At 47.5% G+C, this 22241-nt stretch overlaps 1 protein-coding gene across 4 annotated transcripts; it reads right to left on the bottom strand.

Moving 5' to 3' along the window:
• Positions 1-816: 816 nt before the first annotated feature.
• On the bottom strand, positions 817-22028 carry Dusp14 (dual specificity phosphatase 14). 4 transcript variants are annotated; one of them, XM_016001708.3, is made up of 3 exons: positions 21940-22028; positions 3672-3758; positions 817-2103 (listed from the first exon to the last, which is right to left on the bottom strand). In XM_016001708.3, exon 3 carries the CDS (start codon positions 2004-2006, stop codon positions 1410-1412), a length of 597 nt encoding a protein of 198 aa, XP_015857194.1. In that variant the 5' UTR covers positions 2007-2103; positions 3672-3758; positions 21940-22028; the 3' UTR covers positions 817-1409. The 4 variants fall into 4 exon arrangements, with proteins under 4 accessions (XP_015857194.1, XP_006983228.1, XP_015857193.1 ...); XM_006983166.3 differs by lacking the exon at positions 21940-22028 and adding an exon at positions 21730-21860; XM_016001707.3 differs by lacking the exon at positions 21940-22028 and adding an exon at positions 20408-20547.
• Positions 22029-22241: the final 213 nt, after the last annotated feature.

Genomic DNA, 22241 nt, shown 5'->3' on the forward strand with positions numbered 1-22241 from the left:
TTAAAACTTCCTGTTTAGATAATGTGTACACATAAGGGTGGATAAATAGTATAAAACAAGAAAAGGTAAAACTTTGATGGAAAAACATTGCCCTTAACCAGGTAAAATTTGTAAGATAGCCAGTGACATATATAGATGAATTCTATGTCTGTATTTTGTTAACACAGATTAGAAAGCCAGAAAAACCATTCCCTGAACACACGACCTGGCAAATCAAATGCAAAAGCACTGACCGGCTCCCCCCTCCGACAGGGGCTGCCTGGCCTCCCAGCAGCCACCTAGGAAAGCTTATTAAACTTCTGCTGCTTCCCTGATGGTCTGTGCCAGCAGGTTTATGTGAACAGTGAACAGTTACAAAGCTCAGGGAAGCCATTGCTCTTTGCTTATGCTGAGGTTAGCTGTAGACAGTTTTATGTTCTTAGGTGAGCAGAGGCATGTCTTCTGTTTCTCTGATGGTGGACTTGACACTTGGGTACACTTTGATTTACCAAGCGAAATGGAACCCAAGACCTTTTATCCATATGTGTGCTTCCCACCAGGGGTGCCTGACCTTTTGACAGGACCGCATTCACAGCTATTCTGGGATCTTACTGCTCACAAGCTGTAGGTTGGATGCACCTACTCTACACGGTTCCCACATGCGGATGATACTGATTTCTGTTCATCTGCAAGGGTGTGAAATGCTGACGTGATTCCGCTGGGGTTTCTAATTTAAGTACTGACTGTGACCGTCCTAATGGCCACAGTTGAACAGTCTGGAGAATTTCTTCCATTGACGCACATGCACACACACACCTGAAATAATTAGTGAAGGGCTTATGTTAAGCAGATAGGTTTATTAAAAATAATGCTAATATAATCCCGGGGCACACTGATTTCAAGAGGGTCTTTGCAACGGTTTTCATCATAATCACTTATCAACTAAATAACAATGGTTAACTTAACTTATAGAATCACTAAATAACAGGAAAAGAAAGGACCAGGCTAATCCAGTAGAGACTGAGATGGCCTTGATATCCCCTAAACATCTGTCCAGCTGGCAGCCATGGGCAAAGCTGGTCTCTAGAGGGTTAATCAGGGCCCAAAGTGATCTTTGCAATGGACTCCTCCTGCACCTGCCAAGGCTCCAAAAGGCTTGGGAGCCAGAAGGAAAGCCGGAGCAGTATCCTATACTGTTCCAGCTGTTATAAAGGACTAAAGGCCAGTTAAAGATGTTCATGTTTGCTATTTCAAAATGCTAGTTTTAAAAAATGTCACTAGCAACGTGTGTGTTTTCCCCTCCGCGTCTCTTAAAACCCCGAACACCCAGTGTCGAAACACTCGCGGGAGAACCAGAGAGAGGAAGAGGGGAGAAGACTGGGGCAGATGCTGGTACTGCTGAGGGGCTGTGGATGCCGGGTATGGCGGCACTAAATCCCCCAGTAAGGCATCAGGTGTCGGGACTCCTTCTCATAAACGTCTGGAATGACGCCATAGGGTGTCTGTACCATCTTAACCGTCGACTTCCCGAAGAGCTGGCTCTCGTAGTCTATCAGCTGCCTCCAGAAGCCCACGTTGGGCCTGATGACAGGCCTCCGGGCTTTCACCCAGTTGTATGCCTCCAACAGGCACACGTTGTGGAATTTCATCAGGTACGCAATACATAGAGTGGCCGAGCGGCTCACCCCGGCAGCACAGTGCACCAAGGTAGCCCCATGCTTCTTGCTGACGCTGTGGATCTTGTCAGCCACGGTGTCAAAGTACAGCCTAATGGGGGCATGAGGAATGTCAGCCAGAGGCACTTTAACATATTCAAACTGGGGCCAGTTGAAGTTGGGGATCTCGATGGTAGCATTAACGATGCAGGTGATGCCCCGGGCCTGGAGGAGGTGCCTGTTGGAGGCCACACTGCCTCTGCCCAAGAAGAGAGAGGAGGTGATCTGAGCAATGCCTCCTATGTCTCCCTCGGAAATCATCCGAGGAGCCATGAGAGTTCGTGGGAGCGTGCTGTGACCTCTGGAGCTCATGAAGATGCCGGTAGTCACACTTTCGTCATCAGGGGGCAAGACCAGAGAATGGTGGAGTCCGTCCTCCACCGGGGAATTCAAGACTGCAGCCTCCTTCCTGCAAGATACAGGTCTCTGTCAGAACTTTACATGGTATTCGTTTACCACAGCTGCCTCCAGTGCTTGGGGGAAGGGGAAGTTATTTTCTAAGGCAGAGTGCATTCTTTGTAGGAAGTATATATAAATCATTTTCTATTGACTATTAGGAAATGTAGCCTGCGATGCCAATATGTAAAAATCAATATAAAACTAAGCTGCTTTTTTTTTTTTAAGCCCTAAATAGTCGCCCTATTTTTAGGAAAGTTAAAGACAGAAAACATGCCTAACTGGTTCCTGAAGAGCCATCTGGCAGAATCCCGCTGAAGGAGGGGGTATTCCTTGATTTCTCAGTGTTGGGATCAAACCCAGATTCAAGCTGGCTAGGCAAGTGCCTCATCACTAAGTTGCTGTCCCTGTCCAAAAATCGGAAAAGTGGTACTCCAGAGCCCCAGCATCATGTGCTCCTCACCCCATGTTTTCCTAAACCATTCTAGACAAGGAGACCTTGTGGAGAAGGTGTAGGAAAGAGATGTCACATCAGACAAAGTAGGTAATAACTGCCTTCACGGAACAACAAAACTAGCAACAATAAAAAATAACAAACAAAACAATAAAACAAAAAAGCCACCTTCTTTACTGTTTAAAAATCCTTTTTTTATATTTACTTCTTGTGTGGGGTGTCTGTGTGTATAGATGAGGGGCCATGAGGAGATCAGAGGACAACTTGTGGGGGGGGGTTGGTTCTCTCCTTCCACCACAGGGGTTTCAGGGATCGAACTCAGGTTTATCAGGCTTGGCAACAAGCTCCTTTACCTGCCGAGCCATCTCACCAGCCCCAAGACGTCTGTTTCTTAGAATTCTTATAATACATGAATACTCTGGAAGTCCAATTAAATTTGGGTAAACTACTGTGGCCTTCCCATGAAAATAATCTCAGGCAATTTGAAAGCACAGTTATTGTGTGTGTGTCTTTATATGTATACAGTGCTGGAGAGAACCCGGGCCTGCCTCAAACAAGCTAATAAGTACCAAGAGAGTTGAACCCTCAGCTTTAAAGGTCATGCATGGTCTTCAAATTTTATTACTGTCAATCAGCTAAATGGGAATTTATCTGAGCTGACCTGAATAATGTAAATAATAACCTTATCTTCCTCTGCCAATTCTAAGCTCCCAGGTGAATTTTACTGGGTCCAGGGATGTGCTGGAATTAACATTAAATTTAGTTCAGTATCTGAAGTCTGTATTTTCTCATTAGTAAAGTGTTTAGTATAAAATATCGGTGTGTATTTGTAACAACAGAAGAGGAAATTATTGATCTGGGCGTGGTAGCATATGCCAGGCAGGGGACTGCGAGTCCCAGGCCAGCCTGTGCTACTCAGGGAGACCATGTCTCAAGAAGGAAAAGACAATTATTGTAATTTGGTTTCCTGAGATTGCAGACATACTACTCTCTCACTGCCAAACCAACATGTCTCATAGTTGATGCATCCTGACAAGTGTGTAACAGCAGCCTGGTGCCATGGGAAACCGGGGTGCTCAGCCAGACAAACATTCCAGCCTGTGCAGTGGCAGCACCATGGTACTCACGTGCTGAGGAGCCCAGAGAGCCGGAGCCCTTGGTCTGGATCCAGACGGTCTTAGGTAAACAGTGGTTACAGCGTCTACAAATCAGATCTGTAGGAAGACAAAGAGGCAAGGATGTAGTGAGTCAGGAAGTTCCCTGCGATTCCTCCTGGGTTCTTGCTGCTAAAAATCAAATTTGGGGTGAATCTTGAAAGCAGGGGTCTGCTGAACATTTCTGGTGTGACTGAAGGAATATACCAGCTAAGTCTCAGAGACATAAGCCCGTAGTCTGCAAGCACTAGCTACAGTTTTGGCCATGACAGGGACAAAGGCAATTCGGGGACCACATCACACGATACCACTGAAGGCGTCACAGAGTGCTCTCCCAGCCTCTGTAAGACAGAGCCACAGCCTCTGGGCACCTGCTGTCACCCCAGGAGCATGAGGACCTGAAGTCACAGCAGGAAGAACAGAGTGGCAAGAACAGGTGGCAAGATAAGCTATGACGCGGGGCACAGAAGTGCAAGGTGGGGTGGGGTGGAGTGAGCGTTGTCTTCATACGTGGGTCCAGGACAGCATCACAGCAGGGCCACAGCCAGCAGCACCAACAGCTGGCCCCGCTGTCCAGGGGAGCAAGCTGGAAAGTTCATCCTCTTCCCAATTCGAGCCTTTGTCCATTCTGCAGCCTGACAAGCACCATGCCCGTCTCCAGAAAGGGCTTCCCTCCCACGCAGATCCCCCGCCTCACCCAGATAAATGTCACACTTACATGCTCAGTTACAGCTTAGCTCACATGTACATGATGCATAAACTGACATAACCACCTAATGTGCCACCTGACAGTTTTGACACAAACACTCCAGACGTCGGACCTTCAAAATAATAAATGCCCAAATACGGCTCATCCTACTCAACACCTCATGCTCCTTTATAATCCATTCCTCTTTGGGTTTTGAGGGTGTGTGTGTGTGTGTGTGTGTGTGTGTGTGTGTGTGTGTGTGTGTGTGAGAGAGAGAGAGAGAGAGAGAGAGAGAGAGAGAGAGAGAGAGAGAGAATATCTTACTAGGCAACCTTAGCTAACTACTAGCCTGGCCTTGAACCACCCATGTAGCCTAGGCTGGTCTCAAACTCTCAATCCTCCTGCCTCGGTCTCTTGAGTACTGAGATTACATGCATGTGCCACCACACTTACCTTTGAAGTTGTCTATAAGAATCCTGTAAGTTTGGGGGTGTCTGGCTTCTCTGAGCATAGATTCATCAGCAATGCTGGGCATAACTCCATTTTTATTGCTGAGCAGTACTCTGCAGGGCAAATACACCATGTGGTTTCTTTATCTGCTCACCTACTGATGAATACTGGATTGTTTCTAGCTTAAGGCTGTTGTGAGTAAAGCACTACAAAGGTTCAGGGCCAGACCTCGGTGTGCACAAGTGCCCTCCCTTAGTTAAGTACCTAGGAGTGAAGACTATTGCGTGATATGGAGGTTCAACACTTTCAGACAGTTTTGAAAGCTGGGCATGGTGAGGCAAACCCATAATCCCAGCACTAGGAAGCTGGGGCAAAAGGATCACAAATTCAAGGACAGCCTGAGCTACAGAGGGAGACCTTGTCTCCATGGCAAACAACAAAAGAAAAGAGAATATAATAAAGTAATTTAAAAGAAAAATTAGGGGCTGGGATTTAGGTCTATGGCCTGGCATGTGTGAGTACTCAGACCCACCCCAGCAAAAGAAAAAAACAAACAAACAAACAAACAAAAGCAGTTCTGAGGGGCTGGAGAGATGGCTTAGCAGTTAAGAGCACTGACTGCTCTTCTAGAGGATCCAGGTTCAATTCCCAGCAACCATGTAGCAGCTACATGTTTATAACTCCAAGATCCGACACCCTCACACAGACATCCATGCAGGCAGAACACCAATGCACATAAAATAAAAATAAATTATTTTAAAAATTAGTTCTGTGGCTGGCAAGGTGGCTTAGCAGGTAAAGGTGCTTTCTACTGAGCCGGAGGACCTGAGTTCCTTCCCGAGAACCCACATGGTAGGTCGTTGTCCTCTGACCTCCACACATGAGCTGTGGTGTTAGTTAACAACATAAAAACACCACAGGAAACTAGATAGAAGGTTCAGCAGTTAAGAGCTCCACGCCCTGCTCTTAGAAGGGATTAGGGTGCAGTTCCAGTACCCACAAGGCAGCTCACAAACCTGACTCCAGTTCTAAGAGGAATATGATGCCCTCTTCTGACCACTGTGGGCACCAGGCCTGCACACACACAGTGCATTCATACATATGTATGCACGTACATTTATCCATCCAGGCAGGCAATCGTACAGATAATCATACATGTAAGTGTTTCATGCCTGTAATCACAGCACTTGGAGGTGGAGGCAGGAAGACCAGGAGTTCAAGATCATTTGTAGCAACCCAGGGGCCAGCCTGGGTTCCATGAGACCTTCTACTATCCCAGAGGCAGGTTCGGTTTTATCACAGTGCAGTGACTTTCCTATCAGAATCCCCTGGGAGGTTTGTTAGGACTCAGACCACTGGGCCCCAGTTTCTGTGGTTCTGAGCAGGCCTGGAGAACTTGAATTTCCCAGGTGCTGCTGCTGTGGGTCGGGCAGTCTGAGAACCACTGAAGCAGTGGGGGCCACGTGGTACTACACCCAGGACACCCCGTTAAGGCTGAGGTGCTCAGAGTGCTGCCCCTCCTTGGAGCTCCACACCAAGAGCTGGCCCATGCCACCGGGGTCTGCAGAGGACTACAGGTACAAGTGCATCCTGCAGAGGCAGGGGAAGTGATGGAGTAAGGAGAGGTATGTGTTGGGTGTAAAAGGTATGTAAGCCAGCAGCGTGTGAGGTCTTCCCCCAGCAGAATTCTAAAGAACCAAAGTCAATGTGGCAAAAAATGCCAAACTCAAAGCACTGAGGACTCTCTACCCAAATTTCCACATAGCTGTCTCATTGCCTAGTTAGGAGGGACTCAGCCTGTGTTCTCCCCAATAATCCTGCCATCCAGGAGGCTACTGGCCCTCCTGAGCTGGGTGCCCAGGCTAGAGGCCTTTTCTATAGGATGGTCTTCCGGGGTCCCGGGCTGTGCAGAGGCAGGCTGGAGGCCCGACCTCACCTGTTACTGCTCACACGCTCAGCGTGGACCGGGAGGACAGATTGTGCGTCCTCCAGGCAGAATCCAAGCAAGGCAGACACGATGCTCTGTTCCTGCTGCCGCCGCCGCTGCCAGTGCCAGCAAACCTGCTCCAAAACGCCAAAGCTGGCTACAAGGTTTAGAAAAACACCTTCTGCCAGCGAGTGCTCAGAAGGCAGGTACGCGTCTCTGACAAGTCCCCTTGCCCCTCACAGGCTGGAAAACATAAGTTTGTGTCGGGCGGGGTGATTGCGACTTGGAGAAGGCAAAGCCAGGAAAGCTCAAAAAAAATAAAAAAATAAAAAAAAGCAGCCTTGAGCTCTGCACCACACACTGCCGCTCTGTGGGACTGTGTGGGATGCTATGTCCTCGTCACCCATGTCACAGTGTCCTGACGGCAGCAGCCAGGGAGGACCCCTTTAAACACTGACAGACAAGCCTGAGCCCAGACGGGCTAAGCTCCTCCTGCTTGTCACCTAGTGTCCAGAACAGAGGACTGCCACAGCCTGCACACCCCCCAGGGCACAGAACCCTCCTCACAGCATAGGGACACAAGGAGCTGTCCCTGGGTGGGCATAAGCAGCCTCGTTTGACCCAGTTCTAAGAATGGCAGAACCTAACCATAAAGAATATAAAAGCCCACAGGTATTACATCTTAGGCACATAAAGTCAACTTAGCGGACGTGTGCTGGGGGAGACAGACGGGAAGTCTGGCCCGTGTGTGCGGGATCGAAGACCGCCCCAGGGCCGAGTGAGCAGGACCCTCCACTGTGGCACGCTGGCCTATGCGAGCCTCCACGATGCTGACTGTGGTGTCCACCTCAGCCTTCCCAAGCTGTGGTGCAGCTGCATTTTCTTCTTAGAGGGTAAAATGGTTCCTGACCAAAGTAACGGTAACAGCACACCACAGGCGCGAAAGCAGAGCTGTCCCAAAACAAACACAGAAGGTGTGTCTTTGACTCAGGCTTTCAATTCCAGCACTTGGAGGCAGAGCAGACAGGTCTCTGAGTTCGAGGCCAGCCTGGTCTATGTAGCAAGTTCAGATCAGCCATAACACACTATCTCAAAACAAAACAGAAAAATCAGGTGTAAGGATGTCTGGGATGCCAGGCACAGTGCATGCCGATAATGCAACACTCAGGAGGAGCCACAGAAGGACAGCAAAAAGTTCAGAAACAGCCAGGGCAACCTACTGACACCCTGGCCTCAGAATAACAAGCATCAAGCGCTAGGAACCAACCAAGTTCAGTGTCAGTGTCTCGCAGGGGCCTGTCTGTAATCTTAGTAACACACCAGCTAGTAACAGCTGCCCTTGCTCCTGGCACACAGAGCTCTGGGCATGTAGAGTTATCCTGTGGTTACACACTGGTAATCCACACCCGGATCAGTGCCAATGTGGCTGAGAGCGGCTGGGAGTCCCGGCCCGTTCACAGCATCCACACCAGTGTCCCCAACGCTGCCTTTCCTTCTTAAGGCTGACAGCCACTAGACTCAGCAGTTAAAGGAGTAAAGATCCTAGCCACTGTTTGTTTTCCCTCATGTTGAAAATGCAGGAAGTGACCACCCTGGTGCAGGAGAGCTACAGAGACCTGCCAAATGGTTTCAAATACTCCTAGCTGGGACCATGGGGTGAGTCGGGGTGTGTGTGTGTGTGTGTGTACACATACATATGTGTGTACACATATATGTGTGTATACTATACATGTTATATACATTATATACATTTTATATGTGTGTACATATACATATATATTCCATACTATACTATATATGAAGTTCTATCACTTAGGCTAACAGTGCTCCCCACAAAAACCATATTCTACAAAACCGGTACCAATCACAAGAACTCTTTTAAGTTATTGGTCAGGGTCCAAATGACTCTGAAACCAATACAGACTCCTGCTGTTGCCTTTGGATGCCTCTCAGAGGTTGAAGTTAAGCCCCTGTTGCCGTAGATAACACACGTTTCGAACACAGCACTCAGACTACGGGGCTGGATCTGCCCCGGAAGCCTCCTTTCTGCAGCCTGGCTTCCATAATGCCAGAAAGTCCTATGCAAGCTGCCCAGGGAGGGAAGCAGTGAACAGTCCTACCCAGCTGTGACACCAGTGAACCACACAATGACCAGCATGACAAGACAGCCACAACGGTGCAGTAAGTGGAGCTCACTCACACGCTGGTGGCGACCAACAGCTGTCTAGTTGGACTTAAGGTCCACTAGACAGGAGGAAGTCATGCCTGGCACTGGAGACCTAGCCAGCTTCCCAGGGTGGGTGAAGTCATGGACCTTAGGAAAGAATCTACTACCACCACTTTGCAAGACCAGTTTAATTCCTTACTACATCCTAAATCTCATCCTTATACCCCCAGATGAATGTAACTACCACCTTCCTTCCATCAAGGACGCTTCTCTACAGCAAACGGAGACCATGACAGAAAACCACACCTGGACACGATGCAGAGATCAGTGGATTGTCGGGAGCCCGGCCCCAGTGGATGCATCTGTATCACAGCTCCTGCATCTATGGCTCTGGGAACATTGAAGAAGAGGGGGCAGGAAAATTCTAAGAGCCAGAGGCCCAGGAGGTCTGCTGTGTGACTGCCTCTCTTAGAAATGGCTGTAGAGCCGGGCAGTGTTGGTGCACACTTTTAGTCCCAGCACTCAGGAAGATCTCTGTGAGTTCAAGGCCAGCCTGGTCTACAGAGGGAGAACTCAGGACAGGCTCCAAAACCACACAGAGAAACCCTGTCTTGAAAAACCATTTAAAAAAATGGCTGCATAAACAAGACATGAACCATGACTAAATAGGCATGCTAATGAGGAGGGGGCAACTTTTACAGGGTCGCACCCTTAGACCAAGACCTATAGGCAACTAATGACTGACTGCTGAGAGAGGGGGATGAGCACCATAACTGGTAATCCAGTACAAAGTGGTCAGCCCTGAAACTATACACACACAAAAGAAAAACAGTCTCAGCAGGTTGTATTTATATAGTCGTTCATATATATATATTAAAAGAAAAAGAGGCTATCAATTTGAGAGTAGGGATGGGACATAGGAGAGGTTGGAGGAAGGAAAGAGAAGGGAGAAGTGATGTAATTATATTTTAATTTAAAATTTAAATAAAGAAAGTAATAAAATTACTAGCTTTAGGAATGTCAGAGGGTCAGTACATACAGGGTGGGAAGAGGATATATATGGACATATATAATATGTGTGTGTGTATGTTATATGTATGTATGTTATAGAAATTAAAAGGATACACACACACACACACACACACACACACACACACACATGAGATTTGTCTGTGTAGGTGTATGCAAGTGACCACAGAGGCCAGAAGACAGCATTAGATGCCCTTGGAGCTAGAGAGAGGTGGGGCTTGGGAACTGCAGGGAGGTCCTCTCTCTGCAAGAGCAAAAGGCGTGCTGAGCCCTAAGCCATCTCTCCAGCCCCGAGAACACTGTTACTTTATTCTCAAAAAGCTGTGCAGTCACATCTTATCCTCCTATTAAGCATCTATCTAGTTCTGTAAAAAACAAATGATGAAACCTTAAGGTCACTCCTTTTAAAACAGAAGCATTTTAGCCAACACAGTGGTAAGAGTGATAAAAGTAAGCTTTTCTCACTTATTTTCACTATTAAACCACAAATGTGCACCACTGAAGGGAAAGTTGAGTCACTCTGTTTTTGAGACAGGGTCTCAGGTAGTCCAGGCTAGCCCTGACCTCACTATGTAGTTGACGCTGACCTGGAACTCCGGATCATCTTACCCCTACCTCTCAAAGGCTTGGATTTCAGGCGTGGGCCACCACACTGAGCCCAAAAGTCATAACATGATTGATAGTCTTTCACTAAGGAAACACTTGACAGAACATTAGTACAATTCTCATAACTATGGTGTAATATTCATGTTGAAGTAAAATGAAATAAAAATACCCACAAGTTGCTTTAACGGTAAAAAGTGAGCTGATTGAGTGGGGCACCTTGACAGTCTACGTACGGTAGGAGGTGAGGCCATTTTGTTTTTTCCTCCATACTACTGAAGTGATACAACAGTGTTCTTGGATGAGGACAAATGCACACAGTACATAGGAACTAAACTAAACTAAAGACATCTTTAATCCCAGAACTTGGGAAGCTGAGGCAGGAGGATCGCGGTGGGTTTGAGGCCAGCTTAGGCTACAGTGAGCACCAAGGAACCAGACTCTAGTGTGAGATGCCCTCTCAGAAAATCCAAATCAAAACCAGCAGAACACTTTAGACAGCTCCACCCGGCTCAGCCACCAACTGCCTGTGTGGTGAGACCAGCTGAGCATCTCCTTGACCTTGTGTGGACACAGGTGCTAAACCCACTGCATGATACTAGCTACATGCGACTGGAGAACAACACATCACAGCCCAGAGCAGGAGATGGGCTCTGCATTTGATGGGAGCAGGGAGACAAAAATCCAGAATAGTGATAGGATCTACAAATCCGAAGACGTCTGGTTCTAGGCCAGGCATACTCTCTCATTCCTGTAATCCTAGGACTCAGGAGTCTGAGCCAGAAAGACTGCTGTGAGTTCCAGGCCAGCACCAGCTAGAGTGTGAGACTGATTCAAAAAGCAAAAACTGGCTTTGGTTCTGTATGGTAAATACAACGGTCGTCCAAGCTGGGATACAATGAAAAACTTCAGGCAACTATGTGAGATGAGGGCTGTATTCAGCAGGAGCGTAGTGTAACCTGGATTTTTTTTTTTTCCTTGTAGTACAGGGAACCAAACATACAAGCACTCTACCACTGAGTTCATTTCCCAGCCCTTTGTTTATCTGAGACAGACAGAGTAAGTTCTTCAAGCTGACCTAGAACGCACTTTGCAGTCAAGACAATCCTTGAAATGGCAATTCTGCCTCAGTTTCCCCAGTTGCCAGGATTACAGACCTAAATCACCAGACCCAGCCAGAATCTTTTTTCTTTCTTTTTAACTTTGAGATAAGATCTCATGTAGCCTACACTGGCCTTGAGCCCCTGATCTTGCCTCCCCATCCCAGGTGCTGGAATTACAGATGGGCACCACCAAGCCTAACCTGGAACTGAGGTTTCAAGTGTGACTTGTTGTTGGTTGTTTTTACTCTTTTGTGGGTCCACCACCTAGCTCCCAAATAAATCACACATGGAGGTTTATTCTGAATTATGAATGTCCGGCCTTAGCTTGGCTTGTTTCTTGCCAGCTTTTCTTAACTTTGAATTATCCCATTTACCTTTTGTCTCTGGGCTTTTACCTTTCTCTATTCCTGCACACTTTTCTTTGTTTCTTACTCCATGACTTGCTGGGTAGCTGGGTGACTGGTCCCTGAAATCCTCCTCCTTCTCTGGCTACTTCTTTTTTCCTCCCAGATTTCTCCTTCTATATATCCTCTCTGCCTGCCAGCCCCGCCTATTCTGTCTCCTGCCTTGCTATTGGCCGTTCAGCTCTTTATTAAACCATCAGGTGTTTTAGACAGGCACAGTATCACAGCTTCACAGAGTTAAACAAATGCAACATAAACAAAAGTAACACAACTTAACATTGTACAACAGTGACTCTCACCCAGCTCGGTGCTTACCGCATGGTCATTCATTCATAGGGCAGTGTTTACTGAGTTATTTACCAAAAGTATAATGTTGACATTTCTCCCAGGGTGGGGCCCATGTCCCTAGAAACCCAGAGGTTTGTGAAGGCCTCAACCAAAAGAACAGAACAGACATGAGGCTTCCGAGGTGAGGTTCTAACCAGGATCTGCTCTTAGAACTCAGGTGCTATGCTGTGAGGAAGCCCAAACTAGTCCAACAGCTGCCATGTGACAGGCTATATGTAGGCGTTCCAACCAACAGCCCAGGGGAGGTCCCAGCTGATCAGTGACTAGATATGTCAGACACCTGAGCACGGGCCTAGCCCCAGGCCCCATGTCACTCCTGACTTTAATTGCCCACTGAGGACCTAGCCATTATGAAGCAAATACAAGTTATCCCCACTATACAAGGTCCGGGTTCTTGGGCTATAGGAATCTGTGAATAGATCATTCAAGGTCCATGGCCTAGGTGCTGGAAAGCAGAGCGTGGTGGCCATACGAACAATCACAGCATCTGGGAGGTGAGTAGGAGGGCCAGCAGTTGAAGGCCTAGACTACATGGTGTGTTTAAGGACAGCCTGGGCTACATTAGCCCCTGTCCCAAAATTTAAAAAAAAAAAGGGGGGGCTGTCAAAAATCTTATTACCATGACGAAAGGCATGACACCCTTCTAAAAACAACCGAGTAATGGGAAGAGACAAACACTAAGTGACTCAGATGGCAGATGCAAACAACAGATCCTGTAGCAACGCGAAGGAGGAACCCATGATTAAAGCCAAGTCAAATCAACCAGCAATGCCAAAGGCCCAGTCGTTCCTGAGGGAGCTACAGCAAGTATGTCTTCTACTGCTATGACAAAATGCCGGAGGCTGGGTGCTGTGTCAAGGGCTGGCTATACACCTCAGGGGTAGAAATACATGCTTGATAGACACGAAGCCCTGGGTTTTCTCTCAGTAATCCCCTCAACAGGGTTTATGTGGCTCACATGTGGGGCTGGCTTCATCCATACTGCCTCTAGCTGCGTCACAACGTGGTAGCATCAGGTGGGAGACATGGAATGATGCAACAAAGCCAGAGACCAGGAAGGGGCCAGACTGACTCCCCAGGACAACTCACCCTCAAGAGAGCCTACTCTAAAATAGCACCAATCCCTAATCTGAGGGTGCTGCCCCAGTGACCTAATTACCTTGTGGTAGGCCCCACATCTTCAAAGCTCCACCCTCCCAACATGGCCACACTGAAAACCAAGCCTCCAGCACAAGGGCCTCGCGGGAGCACATCTAGATCTTGGCAGATGGAGTCTCATAGGCTAGACTAACATGCTTCTTTCTCCAATCCATTAAGGGTATATTGTCATTATTGCCTTTTTTAAAATTATATTTTATTTTGTGTACTGTACATGTGTCTGGGTATACACATGCCATGGCACATGTGTGGAGGTCAAGAGGTGGTTCTCTTTCCACCATGTGGAAACACAGGTCGTCAACCTTGGCAGCAAGCACCTTTATCTGCGGACCCATCTTACCAGCCCCCCCCCCCCCCCCGCCACTTATTGCCTTTCAAGACCCTTGTTTCCAGATTCTAGATGCAGACCACAGGCCCTTTGTTACTGCCCCTCGCTACTCCCTGTGTGTACTCCCAACTACTCCCAACGCCAGCAGCACTGCCCCTCCACACACTTGACAGAAATGCAGACTTTCAGCCAATATCCCAACAACTACAGATCAAATTCTGCAGGTCACAAGGTGATCTACATCCACATTCCAGTGCAGGAGGTGCTGCTCACTCTCCTGCCAAGCCAAACAAGAGCTCCTGTGCCCCTGCAGAGGCTACTGCAGCCTGCAGAGCAGCAGAAGGATGCTACCACTCTCCTGTGCTTCCCAGATGAGGGGCCAGAGGGGAACAGGAGGGTGAAGAGGCTTTCCCAGCCTCTACAGAGAACACGAGTGACCCCTCTGGGACCAGGACCTCCTGCCACCAGCTGGGCACTGTTGACTGCTACTCAACCCCTACTACAGCAGACCAGCCATTCTAACGACGCCCAAAAGGTCCAGTGAGAAAGAATTAAGGAATATAAGGTCAGGCTGTGTTCCTGTCCTCTAAGCTCGAGATTTTAACATCTCAAAGTCCTAAACTGCCAGAATTGTCTTTTCCTTGTGAAAAGACATACAAACTGAACCACTGAGGTGCTGACGAGAGCCCACGAAGACATCCACGCCTGCTTGTTGACAACTTGAAATAATCTATGCAACAGCCTATGTAAATACCACCTTAGGACCTTATAGAAATAGCAAAAAAAAAAAAAAAAAAAAAAAAGTGAACCACAGATGCCTGGTGAAATGTAATCATGATTAAATAACAGCCCATAAAGCTGAGGTACTTTAAAAAGAGAAAAAGCCAGAAGTCCTCAAAGCTGACAAAGTTGGGACTGTCCCTGAGAAGCAGGACCAGAAAATGAAGATGTCCTCCCAAGATCTCGGTCCCTAAAAGTTTACACTATCACTTTAAGGAAACAAAAGGGTTCTGAAATTAGAACTAAGTACTCAGGAAGAAAGCCCTTCAGAGTTAGTGATCACTCTTGGCCAACTTACCCTTTGATGTGCAACTGGACCAGATCAGAGTCCTAAAAACTGCAGCAGCAAGCTTCACCCTTCTCCCTGCATGGATTTATCATATACCTGACCCAATTTGTGTGTGTGTGTGTGTGTGTGGAGTTTATACCAAATTAAAAGAGTACTGACAAGTTAATTTCCATTTTTCCTTCTTCATTATTAAAAACAGATGCCTGGGGGCTGGAGAGATGGCTCAGAGGTTAAGAGCACTGACTGCTCTTCCAGAGGTCCTGAGTTCAATTCCCAGCACCCACGTGGTGGCTCACATCCATCTGTAGTGAGACCTGGCGCCCTCTTCTGTGTATATAATAAATAGCTAAATCTTAAAAAAAAAACCTGTTTTATGTGTAGGGTTGTTTTGCCTACATGCCTTTGTAGATCATGTGTGTGCATCAAGGATGTGAAGAGGCCAGAAGAGGTCATCAGATTACCTGGAACTGGAGTTACAGACTGTTGTGAGCCACACACACAGTATCATGAATAAGAAAATAAACAGGGTGGATGGAAACTATGGAATTCATAGCGGACACAGCTTCAGTGAAGGAGGAAGAAGAGAAGGGGCCCAAGAGGGCTTCGACTTGATAGTGCCTTTTGTTTTCTGAGACAGGGTCTCCTGAGCCCAGGCTAGCCTCAAACTTGCTATCAGGGGATGACCTTGAACTTCTGATCCTCCAGCCTTCCACCACCCAAGTGCCAGCAATTTATAAAAATAGGACACCACACCTGGCTGAATTCTTCATTGGAAAAACAAAAAAACAAAAAAAGCCCTTCAAGTTTATACGTAATTTGTATGAGGATAGTGTCGTCCCCAATCTTATTTTCACCAGTGTGCAGTGTGTCCTAATCACCTGTGGCAAACTCACACCCACCACCTCCTTCTCGCCCGCCCAGCACCCCTCCCCCCCAAGGAGAGGAAGGCTGGAGCTTCACATGCCCTCTCTGCCATGCAAGTGAATGTTCTAGTTAAAGTTGTCTCACTGCACAGCTACAAACTCCAAGACCAAGGAGTCAGAAAAGCCGTCTTTCCAAGGGAAGAGCACACCAACTGGTTATCCAGTGCCCAGTGGTCAGCCCTGAAATCACACATGCAAGTAATGGCGTACAGACTGAGCAGAATATACTCAGGAACATATGTGTGTATACATATCCATATATACACATGTAACAATGAAAAGGTCATTAATTTGAGGGAAAGCAGGGAGGGGTATACGGGAGGGCTTGAAGGGAGGAAAAGGAGAGGAAAAATGATATAATCTCATAATAAACCTCAAAATCAAAAATAAGTAAAATAATCTTAAAAAAAAAAAAAAAAAAAAAGCCTGCCACAGGCCATCAATCTGGGACCTGACTGGGCATGGATTTCAAAAGGGCCCTTTCCTCCAGAGACTATGGGATGGCAGGAGGAGTGAAGGGCTGACAACTGGACAAGAAATGCTCCCTGTCAGCGTCACCACTACAGGGCTCGGAGGAGCTGAGCCAGCCTCGCTGGCAAGTCACTGGCAAGTGACTGGCAGCAGCTGCCGGGCCAAAGGTTATCAAAGCGCACCAAGGGGGTTTCCCTTCCTCCCACCCATCTTTTCTTGAAAGCCAGGTCTGAAAAAAGAAAACTTTAATAAGCAAAAAAAAAAAAAAAAAAAAAAAGTCTTTGTGGCATATGTAAATAAAAACCGAAAGCACCCGTAAGAGAGCGTCTTTTTTAAGGTGCCTTACAGAAGAACTAGAAAGGACCGCTGAACTCATTCTTGCATCATCCCTCAGGCTGTGAGAAGGAGTCTCCTGGGCCAGCTGGTAGGGCACGGGACCTATGCTCTCAGGACAGAGGAGCTGTAACAGGCACTCAGTACAGACCAGAATTTAGTACATGTCTTGTGATGACTTCATTTCGCTCCTTCCTCCCACACATCCCTAACTTTATCTCCCGCCAGCAAACCCAAACACAGGCAAACCAAAGCCTGGCCAAAGTGTGCTCCGAAAGCAGGACATCTCTGTGGCGAGTGTATTCTAAGTTGCTTTTACATACGAAGGAAGAGTGAGAGAAAAACTTAGATTGACAACCATGTACCATTGATTCTTGCGGGTGCTGTGTGTGGCTGTGTTCTGTGCCTCTTAGTGACATGCACGCACACAAGTGTATCTGTCCTTGTCCTCAGGGTCCCTGACCAAGGATGGGTCTGAGTTCATGCCCACTTCACACACTTTGAACTCCACCTTTAGAGCTGGGCACAAAGCAAGTATTCACCAGGAGTAGGAATCCCTTAAGACCTTTAAAGACTTCTATTTTGGAGCTGGAGAGATGGCTCAGTGGTCAAGAGCACTGACTGCTCTTCCAGAAGACCTGGGTGATTCCCAGCACCCACATGGCAGCTCACAACTGTCTGTAACTCCATTTCTAGGAGACCTGACATCCTCACACAGACATACATGCAAGGAAAACACCAATGCATGAAATAAAAATAAATTTAAAAAAAGACTTTTATTTTTAGTACCTCATTTTGCATAGGTAATTTTTTTGTAACTATAAACTGTCAAATAAAATCAGTACAAAGATTCTGTTGAATATTTTTCAACTAAGTACAGTGGAAAAACTGTCTTTTGTGTTTAAATGATATGTCAACCCAAACCACAGAACTTTTTGTTTTTATTTTTCGGGACAGAGTTTCTCTGTGCAGCCCTGGCTGTCCTGGAACTCACTCTGTAGACCAGGCTGGCCTTGAACTCAGAGATTCACCTACCTCTCCACCTCCAAAATGCTGGGATTAAAGGTGTGCACCACCACTGCCAGACTAAAACCATAGAACTTAACATGGATAAAACCATAGAACTTAACGTGGATAAATAGAAACACATTAGTGGGGCTGGAGAGATGGCTGAGTGGTTAAGAACACTAGTTGCCATGCCGAGCGGTGGTGGCGCACGCCTTTAATTCCAGCATTCGGGAGGCTGAGACAGGCGGATCTCTGTGAGATCCAGGACAGGCACCAAAACTACACAGAGAAACCCTGTCTAGAAACAAAACAAAACAAACAAACAAAAAGAACACTGGCTGCTCTTCCAGAGGACCCTGGTTCAATTCCTGGCACCCACCTGGTCTCTAACCCACAGTCTCTAACTGTCTCTAACTTCTGTTCCAGAGGTTCCAATGCCTTTTGGCCTCTGAAGGCATGCGGTGTACATGCAGGTAAACCACCATGCGCATAAACACACTGGTGTATGACATAGCAGGAACCACCCCATGTCACTTATTCACTTAAACAGCCAAGCCGACTGTGGTTAAGAGCAAACACAGTGACCGATGACTTCAAGGTGGATGGCACTGGAGGAATGTAAATTGGGAAAGGAGCATCACATCTGACCCAGCACTATTCATAATTGCCCAAGACCACAAACAATCCAGATGTTCATCAACACTGACAAACAGTTTGAGGTATGTTCACCCCGAAATGATTCAACTACAATCTCAAACAATATTGATGAAGCTTTAAAAATCATAGATGGCTCAATGGATAAGAGCACTTGGCTGCTATGACAGAGGACCCAGGTTCAATTCCCAGCCCCCACAAGACAGCTCACAACTGTTTACCTTCAGTCTTAGGGATCTGACACCCTCTTCTGACCTCCCTGGGCACCAGGCACACATACAGTACATAGACAAACATGTCACTGAAACACCCACATGCATAAAAATGTACAAATAAAAATTTAAACACTATAGTACATGAATTTACATGTCCATGTCTGTATATATAGTACTGTGTGTGTAAATATGTGATGTGTATGTGTATATGATGTATACACACATATATACATATTTATACACACACACACACACACACACACACACACACACACACATATATATAGTGCCAACCAAAAGATAGATCTAAGCTTGGTGTTGTGGCACATGCCTATAATCCTAGCACTGGAAGGCAGAGGCAGGCAGATCTCTGTGAGTTCAAAGCCAGCCTGGTCTACAGAGTGAGTTTTCCAGGATAGCTAGGACTACCTAGAGAAACCCTGTCTCAAACAAACAAACAGACAGACAGACAAACAAAATGACCTACAAGAATGTTGCATAAAGCATAAATAAAGGTAAAAGAGGAATGAACAGCTGAGCTGTTCAGAGGTTTGTACCTAGGAGGTTTAAAGCCATAGAAAAAGGAGATTATTTCTATTAAAGCTGGTATAGTAATTGGCTGAAAAAGTAGTGGTGGTGGGAGGGGGTGGGTGGGGGGTGGGTGGAATAGATGGAGTCTGCTTCTTGGCCTATGAGATTAGTTACACTTGCATTTTCTCTGAAATAACTCATCAAGTTACCTTTTCAGTGCATTCCTTTATCTTTGTAAGTCACATTTAAAAGGTTAAGTAAATACATCATTGACTACCAGACATTCTCCACTCCGGCTAGTCCAGGGAAAGAACACGTCCTCTCTGAATGTCACTGTTACTCAGCGTCTAAGGTCAGAGCCCTCATCTGCCCTCTACCTCAGTCCTCAGCCCAGTGCCTCTGGAACAGCAAAACTACTCAATAAAATGTTTGCTATGTCAACCCATGCACTGCTGACATGAATTGTGTAACGTGAACCCTTTCCTGCCACTGCCGGTTTGACCGTGACCCCCATTAACGTCTTCTTCTCTATTGTGTCGCCCCGGTGAAGCTATCATAAATAATGAAGCTACCACCTTAAATGCCAGCTCTGTAAGTTTATACCCAGGCCGCCTCGGTTGCTTTAGCAACTCTCCCAGCCTTCCGCTCCCTCTTGTGTCTTCTCTCAGCAAAGACAATCCGAGGCTGTCGGTCGTGCATGTTTGGGTTTTAATAGGAAAGTTTCCATTTTGCACCTGAGAGTAGAGCCAGGCATCGTAAAGATTCCATGACTTTCACATTGTTTGTGAAGGGCTCGTTTGCCCGTCGCTGGGAGAAGACTGAGGGGCTATCAGAGCTGACATCATTTCACAATTAATTGTACTTAAAAAGCATGCTACCTGTTCCAGAAATCAAATCCCTACAAACAGGACCAGTCAACTTTAAAATAATTTTGTTAACAAATCACTTATGCAAATTCACATCTATGAAAATGCTGGGAAGAGTCTATAAGCTACAAATCAACAGAAAGACACCCAGCTGTTCTTTTGAGGGTGATTACAGGAAGACAAGGTCCTCATCTGTAAAGTTTTTAACTTTTCATACAGAATGAGCAAAGCCTTTCCTGTGATGCTGAGAAAATATTTTGAATCCATCTTGTTTTAAAACAAAACCCCACATGCCAAGGCTAAGAGCTCTCCCCTAACGATGATTTTAATCCCAAAGTCTTGAAGGTTTTCCCAGACTTAGAGCCTCTAGCCATTTCTTAGGATGGGAGTCAGTCTGTACGCTATTCGATTAAGGGATCTCGCAGAATGCATACCTGCAGTCAGCCAGTAGCAAAGATTTCCGAGGAGAACTCGGCTCAGCCACGCTCGACAGGGATGCTGAGAAGACTCGAATGAAGCCAACTGTCTCCCGTTTTATGGGGGAAAGCCAAAAATACCAAGCAGCTTTTCTCCTCCCCCAGCGTCAGAAGGTGAGTCAGAGCTGGAGGCAGGAGTGGGGCCCATGTGTCAAGCCGCCTGTGCAGGGCTCCTTCTTCCCTCCTCCTGGGAATTCTCGGCCCTCATCTGACCTGATGTGAATTCTTAAGGTGTCTCTGACGAGGAAGACATGGTTACTCATTCGGGGGGAGCCTCATTCCTCCGTTCCTCAAAGCAACTGAGACTAAGTGCCCTTTATGAGTCCACAAAAGACAATGGCAAAATTGCAGCCCTAAACACATGCAACTTCGCAAAGAATACATACAGCAGCTTTGTTCCCCCGTTTTTAAAGAGCAAGCAATTAGAAAAAAAAAAAAAAAGTTGCATCTTCTCCAAGGGACACTTAGATTTATGGCGTAAGCCTGCAGCTGCAGACCACTGACCCTGGCCTCTCTGACCTTTCATTGACCTCAGGGAGGATGTTCCGGTATCCCACTAAACTTCGAAGTGGCTACTTAGGAGCGAGAATTGCAGGAAACTGAGTTAAAACTCTTGGACCACATTCCATTAAAGTCAGTTAAGAATCAGAATCTTTGCCTCTGTTTTTACATCTGCAAAAGGGGAAAGCACAGCTCTGCCACCTACCTCTTATAAACCCCACAGAAAACTAACCAGCGAATATAAGTCAAACGCCGTAGGGCTCTCCTGAGTGGAAAGTACAAGGTGTTGTTTTTAAGTGTCCCTAGACAGTGAGGCTACTGGTAAACCACCCCGCCTTCCCTTAGCCTCCAAGATGCCCAGTTACCACAACATTAGCCGGTGCCACTGGCAACATCCACTTCAACACAAGGTAGTTATACAATCCACGTCAGGCAGCTACACCACTCGGCTCCCTCCCCTAATCCCAAGCTCAGCACAGTTCAACTTCGCTCCGGAGCAAGGAGACTTAGGAGAAATAAGAGCCATACGTGAGCACTGCACACCAATCGACCACCGCGGAGAGACGCTCAAGTTGAGTACTTGGCATCGCAGAAAGCCAAGTGTTTCCAGGGGCAGGCGGCGCTGGTCGCGGGTGCATGCTGCCCCCCCCGCCAGCTGAGGTCCGGGAGCCCCATCCTCTCCCACCCTGAGCCCCGAGGCCGCCGGGCATCCGCACAAAGTTTGCAGAAAGGAGGGTCGCGCGGACGCGGCTCCCTCTGGCGTCCCCCACACCCCGTACCAAGCGTCCCGGCTGCGATGGCCACTCTCGGGTCCGTCCTGCTACACGGCTCGCGGCTTCTCTGGCCGCCCGCCTCGCGCGCCTCCCGCTCCCTGCGCGTTGCCGCCCTCTCCCGAGCGCGGGCCCGCGGCGGGGATGCGCGTGGGCTCCGGGCGCTGCGCGTGCGCGCTGCGTCGCGGGCGGGGCGTCCCGGCCCCGGTGCCTGCTTACCTGGACGCGCTCGCAGACCCCGCTCGCGGCTTTGTCCTCCAGCCCGGCTTCTGGGCTTGGCGTTCGAGGGTTCTGTCCAGATGCAGAGAGGTAACTGCAGGAAAACACCGGGTAAAAGGTGTGAGCGTCTCCGTCAGTGACTAATCACCACCTCTCAGCCACCCCCGCCTCCTCCCCTGCGCGAGCCAGCCAGCCCCGGGTGCGGACCCAAGGGTGAGGGCAAACTCACTCTTTGTTGTTTGTTGAGACCGGGTCTCACTATGTAGACTAGGCTGGCCTCGAACTCACAGAGATCCTCCTGT

This window comes from Peromyscus maniculatus, chromosome 8 (genome assembly GCF_049852395.1).
Source record: "Peromyscus maniculatus bairdii isolate BWxNUB_F1_BW_parent chromosome 8, HU_Pman_BW_mat_3.1, whole genome shotgun sequence".
Lineage (NCBI taxonomy): Eukaryota > Metazoa > Chordata > Mammalia > Rodentia > Cricetidae > Peromyscus > Peromyscus maniculatus.